The following is a 10,725-nucleotide window of genomic DNA, read 5'->3' as shown; positions in this document are numbered from 1 at the left end:
CAAAGAGGGAGTGCGGTTAATAATGTGAGCAGCGGCTAAAATGGATTCTCCCCAAAAAGAAAGAGGAAGATGAGATTGAAAGCGAAGAGCGCGAGCAACATTAAGAATATGTTGATGCTTGTGTTCTACCCTTCCTTTTTGTTAAGGTGTACCCACACATGATTTTTGAAAAATAATCCCAACATCAGTAAAGTAGGATTCAAGACAATTGAACTCCGTACCATTATCACTACGCACAATTTTAATTTCTTGAGAAAACTGACGCTTAATCATAGCAATAAAAGACATAAACAATTGAAACACTTCAGTTTTATCAATCATTAAATAAACCCACACAGCACGGGAAAAATCATCCACCAATGTCAAGAAATAACGAGACCCACAAGAAGAGGGTGTCGAACAAGGACCCCATAAATCACAATGAACCATCTAAAAAATCCGAGAAGCTTTATTTTCACTTAAAGCAAAACTACACCTAGGCTGCTTGGCTTTGTAACAAACAACACAACCTTTGTCTAAACTAGGTGCAGAAGAAATAAAAGGAAGTGACTTCACTACAGCTTCAGAAGCATGCCCCAATCTCATGTGCCAGATAGCCAAGTCCGAGGCCGCGGAAGAGGAGCCAGTAGTAACAGATGCCGCAAGAGAAGAAGGTTGCTGCCGAAAATAATAAAGTCCATCCCGTCTCTCACCCGTTCCAATCAGCTCCCTCGAACGATGGTCCTGAATAGCACAAATGTTAGTAGAAAATGTGACAAAACAAGACAAAGCATCACTCATTTGAGTAACAGAAATCAAATTGCATCGCAGATGAGGAACATATAATACATCATGAAGAACAAGGCGATCACTCAAATACACAGTACCAGACTGAGTAGCCATAACCGAAGCCCCATTAGGAAGGCCAACCGGACGCTCATCAATAGAAACAATGTCACACAACAAAGACTTATCACCCGTGACATGATGAGTACAACCAGTGTCGATAATCCAAGACGAAAGCTCAAACTTACCATTTAGACGGTTGGGAGTAGTAGAGGCATTACCAAAAGTGGCAAAAAGGGCCTGCCATTGCTCGGGAGTAATTGCGGGTGCACTGCCACTCGACCCAGGGACAAGAGGAGCCTCAACGGGGGTGGCGTTGGCACGCACACCACCCCGACCACGTCCCGCAGCAGGTGCCGAGGGTGGGGGGGCGACCGCGGCCACGCGAAGCACCATCCTCAATTTTGTGCCCGAATTTTTCGTACCACCAGTCTGGGGTACCATGAAGAGCAAAGCAGGTCGACTCGTCATGACCTGTTTTGTGACAGTGAGAGCAGGTGAGGCTCGATTTTTGAGCGCGAGACAACGCCGAACCCCCCCTGCCACGAACATCAGTCCGAACCGCGAAGCCAAGAACTTTCGGTTTCTCTTCCTTTACCCGAGTGAGACCACGAACTCTCTCCTCCTGAGATACTTGTTGGAAGGCCTTGTTTAAGGTAGGCAGAGGATCTTGAGACAACATAGACGACCGAAGAGATCCATAATACTCGGAATACAAACCAAAAAGGAATTGATGCAGTTGATCACTATCACGACGTTTTAATAAAGCAGGGCCAAGTTCCCCACATGTACAGGTAAGAGGCGGCTCATGAAGGGCCAATTCATCCCACAACAGTTTTAATTTGCCAAAATAAGTGGCCACAGGCATAGTTTTCGGTTGTTCACACCGAATAATGTCGGCTTTTATTTGATGAATACGAGTACCATTAACCACCGAATAACGTTCATGTAAATCATCCCATAAGGTTTTGGCATTATCATAATACGAAAGAGTCGAACTTACCTCCGGATCAATGGTATTGGTGATCCCTGAAACAAGCATGTAGTGTATTGTATTCCAATCATCCTCTGTACATGGCGGTTTAGGGACGGTGATAGAGCCGTCAAGAAAGCCGAACTTGCGTCGTGAGCATAAAGCGACGCGAATGGCACGAGCCCATGCATCAAAATTTGTGGACTTGAGACGAACGGGAGTGATAAAATCTCCTGGTCTATCCTGTGGACCGAGAAAAAAAGGTGAATTTATGGCTATTTTTGTAGAACCGGCGGCGGGCTGGGCGGCGTCGTCGCCGGCCATGGTGCGACGGTGGTAAGATTAAAGATGATAGGGTTTGCAAAGTTTGGTGGCTCTTGATACCATGTTATAATTAGGTCAAGCTTACCTTTCTCATTCATTCCATCAGAATATATATACAAGAGTTAATAAGGAAACCCTTAATATTAGGAAACAAATCAACGTTAAAACTATATCTCCTAATATTACTCTAACACTATTGCTTGCTCGTGTATCACGCTATTTATTTAAAAATTCAATCTACTAAATTAATTCAGGACTGCCAGATTTTTCAGTTCATCACTTCATTGAAATCTTTATAACTTATTGATTGATACCAGTAATAATTCAATGCATCAATAAAAATAGCTAAGAATTCTCTTAACTCTTCAAAAAGAAAAAAAAAAACCTGATACAGATACTTAACATGATACTTTCGTGCCAAAACTTGCAACTAAAATCATCACATCAAGTATTTTCGATCTCAACCCCAGAAATCAAAAGAAGAACATTACTGAAATTCGTAATTAGCTCCAATTTGAAATTGGGTAGTGAAAATAAGATCAAAGAAACCTTCTTTATTTCTCATGGAACTCGTACTATGGCACTTGATGATACAAAGCCTTCTAGAAAATTCCTTGAAAGTTGGAGAGAGAAAATCTTCACTAAGAAACCCAAGGCTATTCTCGTCATTTCTGCTCACTGGGAAACTGACCAACCTTCTGTTAATGTTGTGGACATTAATGATGCCTTTTGTGATTTCAGAGGCTTTCCTCAGGTCTTTCTTTCTCCTCTTCTGTAGTTATCATTTTTCTAAGATTTGATTCATGTGTTTTTGTTTTTTCAAGTTTTTTTGCAGAAATGAAACATCTTTCCTGTGTGTTTAATTATTGAAGTGAAAGTGTGAAATAGTGGAAAGAGTTTATGTTGTATGAATTTTTCTACATGTATGAAGATATATGAAGTTTTAATTTTACATGATTTAAGGTTAGTTTAAGAATATTGAAGGAGAAACTAGTTCGTGTCCCGGACGATACGCCCATATTGTATTGTTTACCAACGTATTCTGGTGTGTTTAATTATTGAAGTGAAAATATGAAATAGTGGAAAGAGTTTATGTTGTATGAATTTTTCTGCATGTATGAAGATAGTCAAGTTTTAATTTTACATGATTTAATGTTAGTTTAAGCATATTTGAAGTAGAACTAGTTCGTGTGCTGGACAATACGCCCCGTATTGTATTGTTTACCAACGTATTATGTGGGTCTGCAGTTCTGTTGTGAAATACCAGAAAATGAACTCTTTCTACTATTTCACTTCAATACTTAGAAAAATGAACTGGAAAGATGTTTCATTTATGCAAGAACTTGAAAATACAATAACACAGAATTCAATTAGTAAAAGAATTAACTCAAGAATAACTGAAATTTCTACAGTCCTGGGTGGAAATTATTATGTTGTATTATAACTGAAATTTCTTAATATAACTCATTCACTTGTTTACCAGTTTAAGTACTCGGCTCCTGGATCTCCAGAACTGGCAAACAGGATACAAGATCTTCTCACAGCATCTGGCTTTAAATCTGTGAACACTGACAAGAAACGAGGGCTTGATCACGGCGCATGGGTGCCTCTAATGCTCATGTATTCTGAAGCTGACATCCCTGTTTGTCAGCTCTCTGTCCAATCGCATTTGGATGGAACACACCACTATAAGTTGGGACAAGCGTTGGCTTCTCTTAAGGATGAAGGTGTCCTCATCATTGGTTCTGGAAGTGCAACACACCCTGCGAATATTACCCCTCCTTGTTCTGATGGAGTTGCTCCGTGGGCTGCAGCTTTTGATCACTGGCTTGAAACAGCTCTAACAAATGGAAGGTAATTTCGTTTCATTTCAGCTAAAAACTTGAATGATTAAATTCAAACTACAAATGGATGGTTCTTGTTATTGCGAGTCTGGCTTCTCGATCATGATATTGCTTCTTGTCTCGCTTGGAAACTACAAAGCTTTTTTGGATAGAAAGAATCAGAGGGACAGATAGGGGAGGGAGAGGAAATGGTCCGTTAGTCATTGTTTTGATATTAACTTATATCGAAATGTAATATATCCTAAATTCATGTTGCATGACTTAGGCGCTCATTTGAGCGATGTCTTCAACTTGTATGATGTATCTGCTGAACTTATTTTACTTTTGCTAAACTTAACTTATGTTCGCTAGACTTGGCTTGCTTGTATTTCTACTAAGCATTTTGGTGGCTTGAGGCAGCTAATTAAGACCCTACCCTTCGACTACATTCTATGTTTTTGATAGAGTTGATTAAGACAATAGTATCTAGCTATTAAAACAATGATCTTTGTACTTTTGACTCTTATGTGCTCTCTGGTTTTCAGGTATGAAGAAGTGAATAAATATGAAACGAAAGCGCCAAATTGGAAATTGGCTCATCCGTGGCCTGAGCACTTCTATCCACTGCATGTAGCCATGGGTACTGCTGGTGAAAATTCGAAGGCAGAACTCATTCATAAAAGTTGGGATGGTGGTATCATGTCGTATGGCTCCTATAAGTTCACTTCCACCTAAATATCACCATTGTATACTTGTTTATCTGTTTGTACCATCTCTTTAGTTCATTGGTCTTCTCTTCAAGGATGAATAAATCAGATGGATTATGCAGTATATATATTTCTGCACTCATGTAGTTATTGCTAATTATTACATTTTCAAGCCTTTTATCCTATAGTAGTTTCTGCTTAGGTTTGTGATTCTTGAAAATATTATGGGTTAACCATTCGAGTATTGATTGTTCGACTGACGGAATTAAGCAGGTGTGAGTTTCTTGATGGGTTGAAGATGTCCCTTGATATTTTATACTCCCTCCGTCCTCTATTAGTTTACCCCTTTCTTTTGCACAAAGTTTTAGGAGGAATAGTATTGTGGGGCATATAAAGAGAGAGAAAAGATTATTTATATTTAAAGTTGGATGTTTGGGTGAGAGAGAAATAGTGGGCCCATTCCAAAATAGCAAAAAAAAAAAGGGGTAAACTAATAAGGGACATCCTTAAAAGGACTAGGGGTAAACTAATAAAAGACGGAGGGAGTAATTTCTTGCTGTTCTTGTAAGCACAAAGTCTCATTGATTGTTTTATAACACACTGAATGCCTTCTTTGTGAATTCAATACATTTTGTTGCTGAATTTTTTTTTTTACCATCTGTTCATGTGTATGTTAGATCATGTTGTTTTTGTGATCCTTCATCAATTTTAGAATCTGCTGTGAGATCATTTATTCTTTTTCATTTCTGTGATCCACCTTGGGTATTTGTTTAACTCTCTCAAAGACATTTGTAGACTTCAATAATTCTTGTCTTTTGGATATCACTTCTCAACTTTCTCTCTTTCAATCAAATCTCACGCTCTTTGCATGTTTATAGTATACTTCTTATACATCTGATAAATTCTTAATTTTTTCATATCAGCTTTAGGGGTGTTAACGAGCCGAACCGAGACCCAACCTGGGTAGGCTCAGCTCGAGCTCAAGCTCGAAAATGTCAACTTGGGTTGAGTTCGAAAAATACAAATACCCGCTAGGCTTGTTTCGAGGCTTGACTCAAGCTCGAGATCCAGATCTCCAAATACAAACTCAACTCGGCTTAAGGCTCGACTCGAGCCTGAGTCAATCGAGTTAGGTATTGGAGTAGTTTTTTCTAGAGAACAAAAGTTTTACGTTCCATTGTTCAAACAATGTGGGACTTTATAAATCAGTAAATCCCAATCTCTATCCACTTCTATACGAAATAAAAGGCTTTATTATTTGTTTCCCATCTTTATCATAGACAAGACTCGTCTGATATCAGGCCTCCCATAAAGGATAAAGCAAATGCTATCACAAGCAGGGAAAATGGGGATAAGCTCTCGATAACTCTCAACTGGTAGGCTAGCAGCCATGCCCATGTATCGTAGCAACATTAATTTCTTACTTATTAGCTAATACAGTAGAGGGAAATGAGGTGAAGGGAAGAAACACACACACATGCACAAATATATAGGGCATTTCAAATGTATTGCTAAAGAAGAAATGCATTGTTGACATAAGCCCCTCTATAAGTGGAAGCAAGTTCTCAGATTCCTTACTTGAGTTTACATCTGGTGCTCACCAATCACCACGACTGGTGCATCCCCTTTCATCTGGTAATCATAACAGCTTAAAGGCATTGTGTATTAGAGGCCAAATAATCCAAGTACTCCCACTTAATGAGCAAAGAGAGTATAAATCAAACTAAGTTTGTCAATATGAAATCTATTGTTTCTCTCAGGAACAAAAACCACCTACACCTAAGCCGAGAAACAAACCCAAAGCGGCAAAGCAAAAAGGACACTTACTAGTTACTATCCAGCTTATTCATACTACACCATATTAACGCGACACTGATAGCTATCATCAGCATCACTCCATAGGGTCATCTAAGGAACTATGGTTTCAGCAAAGAATCAGGCAACACTTCCAAATTTAAAAATTTGAATAACTCGGTTGATCCCAACTTGTTCAGCTAATTGTAATGAGCACACGTATCACTGAGCTAGAAGCATGGCCATCTAACTCTTTCTGTACAAATGCTGGCTTTTAGCTTTTCAAAATGAAAACTGCAACTACAATGTACTCATATCTCGAAGAACTTTCGAAGCAAGGCCTTGTTTTCTTCACTAACTCTGGGATCAATGAGTAAGTAAGCAAATTGCGAAGTAGTCTGAGCGTCAGCTGCAAATCCTTTGCTGGTCATAATGCTGACAAGCTCCAAAGCCTTGCTAAGATCATTACCATGAAGGAATCCCCTAATAATTGTATTGTAGGTGCACTCATCTGGTGGACATCCATCATCTACCATTTTCTTTACTACCTCTTGAGCATCAGTTAGTAGTCCTTTCTTACAAAATCCTTTGATCATTACATTGTAGGTACACACATTTAGGGGTAACTCCTTAGCTACAAGAAAGGAGAAGATATTCACAGCCTCTTCAAGTCGGCCAGCTTCACACAAGCCATCAATAAAGATAGTGTACGTGAAATTATCGGGGAGCACATCACTGCTCTTCATGTCATTAAACATGTGTAATGCCTCGTCAATCAGTGCATTTTGACATAGACCATGAATCAACGAATTATAAGTGACTACATTTGGTTTTAAGCCATGAGATTCCATATCTTTAAAGAGCTTGCGTGCAAAATGTACTTGATTGTCCTTGCATAGGGCATCAATTAGAGTGCTATATGTGACAACATTAGGAGTAAGTCCTTTATATGGCATTTCTTGGAAAAGATGCACAGCTTTGTCAACCTTTTTAGCTTTTGAATATCCATTGATTAAGCTGTTAAAAGTAACCACATTAGGTTTGCAGTCATGTTTTACCATCAAATCCATTACCTTTTCAGCCTCTTCCATCTCACCACATAAGCAATATCCATCTATTAAAGCACTGTAAGTGATGATATCTGGAACCTCACCAGTGTCAATCATGGAATCAAATATAGCCCTTGCTTCAGCAACCATCCCTTCCTTACAATACATGTCAATCAACATGGTGTAGGTCTCCACATTAGCCGCTATGTTGTTGTTCAACATCTGAGTCAACATCTCTTGAGCATCTTTCCACTTCCCCACAGTGCACATACCTCGAATTAGAGAATGATAAGTGAATACATTTGGAGAAATGCGCTTGGTTTTCATCTCCTCAAAGAGTTGGACAGCTTGAGGTACAGCCTGGTCTTTGCAGAGACTGTCAATGATGGTAGTATATATGACAACATCAGGCAGGTAATGGCCATGGGATTCCATAGTGCGAAGCAACTTAAGAGCACCAACATTGTTTCCTCGTTTGCAGAGACCTTTAAAAATAGTCCCGTAGGTGAAGATGTCAGGTCGGAAGCCAAGCTTGATGGTCTTATCGAGCAATTGAACAGCTTCGTCCAGTAGATCAGAATAAAGAAGCCCATTAATTAAGGTATTGAAAGTGACAATATCAGGTTGATGTCCCATCTTAAACAGCTTGGCGAGAACGGAAAACCCGAAATCAACACGGCCGGAGCGACAGTAACAATTGATAAGAATGGACAGGGAATAAACATTGGGTGGGAGGCCTGACAGCTCAAGTTCCCTGAGGAGAGAGATGACAGTGGAGAAAGGGGGGTGGGGTTTAATCTTACACATTGCACTTAAAAGCATACAAAAATCCACAATAGAAGGAAGAGGACTCAAAGATATCATAGCATCAAACAGAGAAAGGGGATGATTAATCTTGTGAAACCCTAATTTGCATTCCTGTCTCACAGATTTTAGGAACAATTGACGGTCATCAACATGATGATATGTTGCACCATATGTATAATTTCGACAAGAAAATAGAGATATGAAAATGGAAGGAAAGAAAGGAGGAGAGAGAGGAAGAAGAATACCAGAAGAAGGAACAAGTGGAATTACAGCAGTTTTGCTCCTCAACAACACCATATCTCTCAAAATCATCTTCATTTATGAACCACCACACTAACTGATTCTATGAGAAAATAATAATAGTTGGTACTTCTCAAACAAATTTTGGAGCTTTTTCATTAACAGACCAACTATTTCCTTCTCCACCTAACACACGGAACAAAATTCGTGAATTGGGATCAAGCAAGTACATATTCGTATCTGGCACTATCTGCACTGTAAAAAAAAAAGAGTACAGTCAGTATACCAAACTCCCCCCTCAAAGCTGAAAGTCTATAGCACAGGGTGAAAACTGAAAAGCCCAAAATGAAATGGTATTCTCGTATATCAAAAGAATTTCCAGAATTTAATTTCTTCCATCATTTTCAATTTAGCGATGACATTTTTAAAATTACGGGCTTCTAGACAATTTTTAAAGAGGAGAGAGAGATAGAAAAAAGAATAAAAAGATCGATAAGAAAAGAGAAAAGTTATTACTCCCTCCGTCTCAAAATATAGTTCACATTTAAGTACTCTCTCTGTCACCCCTCAAAAAAATAAAAATAAAAATAAATATCCCATGTGTAGCTTCATAATATTAACTTTTTATATTTTTTATTATTCCCTCCGTCCCATATTATAGCGCTTCTTTCCTTTTATGGTGTCCCAAAACATAATTCGTGTTACCATTTTTTATTCCACACATTTATATGATTTTCCTAGAAAAATTGTGCCACCATTATTTATTTGCTTCTTGGAAATTGTTTTTTGCTTTGTTTATTCAACTCAAGGGTTGAATGAGTCATGCATTTAATGCTCTTTCACCACTTATGGTCATTCTCTCTCCTAAAATCAGCTTTTCCCCATAACATTTATTTTCAATACACAAACACTCTTTACATTTCTCTTATATTCTATTTACCTTAATAAACGTGAAAAAATAGAATCAGACACTATAATATGGGACGGAGGGAGTAATACGGAATTGAAGATATTAAAGGTCAAAGTTACGTCTTGGAGACCGTGTAAAAAAGAAACAAGCACTATATTATGGGACGGATGGAGTAATTAATTGGACATCTAAGACTCTAAGTAATATAGTCCCAAAATGCAAACATCTAAGTAATTAATATAGTCCCAAAATGCAAACATTTAAGTAATTGATTGGACAGCCCTCAATGAGGATTGGGTCGCTTAACATTGTACTTAGTATTCCCCCCGTCCCAAAATATAATTCATATTTTCCTTTTTTCACGGTAATTTATGCAAGTAGGGATAGTGAAGATTTTTTGTTTATTTAAATAAATGTTGTATGGAAAAAAAGATAATTTTAGGAGAGAGAATAGAGAATAATTGGTGAAAGAACATTCATTGTAATACTTTGGTTGAATAAACAAAGGAAAAAACAAAATTCAAGAAGCAAATAAATGATGGAACACGGTTTTTCTAGACAAATTACGGAAAAATGTGAAACTAAATATGAAAATGGAAACTATATTTTTGGACACCTAGAATGAAAATGGGAACTATATTTTGGGACGGAGGGAGTAGGAGAAATGCAAAAGATTTCAGGGGATCCATGGAATATCATTTACCCAAAAAATATAAGAAACATGTTTCACTTAACATTGACTTCATAAAAATCTTCATTTATTTGACAATTTCAATTTTTATTCTCTTAGAATGAGGAAATTGTCAAGACTCAAGAAAAGTAAGAAACGAAAAAGTAATCGCAAATTCTCGAAGCATAGCAAGATTTGAAGTGAATCGAAAGTAATCAAGGGAGCAAAATTTATCCCTTGTACACATCAAGTTCTTAGGTGTTTCAAGGTAAACTTAAAAGAATGATTTTATGTATCTAAACCATTACGATTCAACCCATTCTATAAATACAAAAATGTTAGAATAATGTGGCTAACATCGAATTCAATAAAATAAAATACTACCTTCATCCCATATTAATCAACTAGAATTTTTTGCACGCGATGCGTGTTTGGATTTTTTTTCGAAACAAAAACTCGATTTTCTTCGGCATAAGAGTCAAAATTTGAACATTAGACATACGAAGCTAGTATAATTGTTTTTAGTTGCAGAATTTGATTGGTTTAGTTTTTTAGTTTCTGTGACTTAAGTCTCTCAACATTCTTTTTTTTTTTTGTTTACTT

General features: G+C 37.7%; 3 protein-coding genes across 3 annotated transcripts; 1 reads left to right on the top strand and 2 right to left on the bottom strand.

The window, feature by feature from the left end:
• Nucleotides 1-291: 291 nt before the first annotated feature.
• On the bottom strand, nucleotides 292-9,187 carry LOC125491586 (putative pentatricopeptide repeat-containing protein At1g12700, mitochondrial). The gene is made up of 2 exons (XM_057394431.1): nucleotides 6,231-9,187; nucleotides 292-723 (listed from the first exon to the last, which is right to left on the bottom strand). Exon 1 carries the CDS (start codon nucleotides 8,618-8,620, stop codon nucleotides 6,758-6,760), a length of 1,863 nt encoding a protein of 620 aa, XP_057250414.1. The 5' UTR covers nucleotides 8,621-9,187; the 3' UTR covers nucleotides 292-723; nucleotides 6,231-6,757.
• LOC125496787 (uncharacterized) lies at nucleotides 430-1,867 on the bottom strand. Its single transcript, XM_048642365.2, has 2 exons — nucleotides 1,424-1,867; nucleotides 430-1,299 (listed from the first exon to the last, which is right to left on the bottom strand). Exons 1-2 carry the CDS (start codon nucleotides 1,865-1,867, stop codon nucleotides 430-432), a joined length of 1,314 nt encoding a protein of 437 aa, XP_048498322.2.
• Nucleotides 2,258-4,853, top strand: LOC104890485 (4,5-DOPA dioxygenase extradiol). Its single transcript, XM_010675993.4, has 3 exons — nucleotides 2,258-2,876; nucleotides 3,606-3,976; nucleotides 4,491-4,853. Exons 1-3 carry the CDS (start codon nucleotides 2,526-2,528, stop codon nucleotides 4,678-4,680), a joined length of 912 nt encoding a protein of 303 aa, XP_010674295.2. The 5' UTR covers nucleotides 2,258-2,525; the 3' UTR covers nucleotides 4,681-4,853.
• Nucleotides 9,188-10,725: the final 1,538 nt, after the last annotated feature.

Source organism: Beta vulgaris, chromosome 4 (assembly GCF_026745355.1).
Source record: "Beta vulgaris subsp. vulgaris cultivar EL10 chromosome 4, EL10.2, whole genome shotgun sequence".
NCBI lineage: Eukaryota > Viridiplantae > Streptophyta > Magnoliopsida > Caryophyllales > Amaranthaceae > Beta > Beta vulgaris.
Note: the sequence above shows the minus strand (reverse complement) of the source record. Positions and strands in the feature narration are given on the sequence as shown.

Coding starts and splice junctions, on each gene's coding strand:
- LOC125496787 (XM_048642365.2), bottom strand. CDS start 1,867: ATGCTTGTTTCAGGGATCACCAATACCATTGATCCGGAGGTAAGTTCG. Junction 1,300..1,423: donor GAGTTCGTGGTCTCACTCGG/GTAAAGGAAGAG, acceptor GTCACAAAACAG/GTCATGACGAGTCGACCTGC.
- LOC104890485 (XM_010675993.4), top strand. CDS start 2,526: ATGATACTTTCGTGCCAAAACTTGCAACTAAAATCATCACATCAAGTA. Junction 2,877..3,605: donor ATTTCAGAGGCTTTCCTCAG/GTCTTTCTTTCT, acceptor CTTGTTTACCAG/TTTAAGTACTCGGCTCCTGG. Junction 3,977..4,490: donor ACAGCTCTAACAAATGGAAG/GTAATTTCGTTT, acceptor TCTGGTTTTCAG/GTATGAAGAAGTGAATAAAT.
- LOC125491586 (XM_057394431.1), bottom strand. CDS start 8,620: ATGAAGATGATTTTGAGAGATATGGTGTTGTTGAGGAGCAAAACTGCT.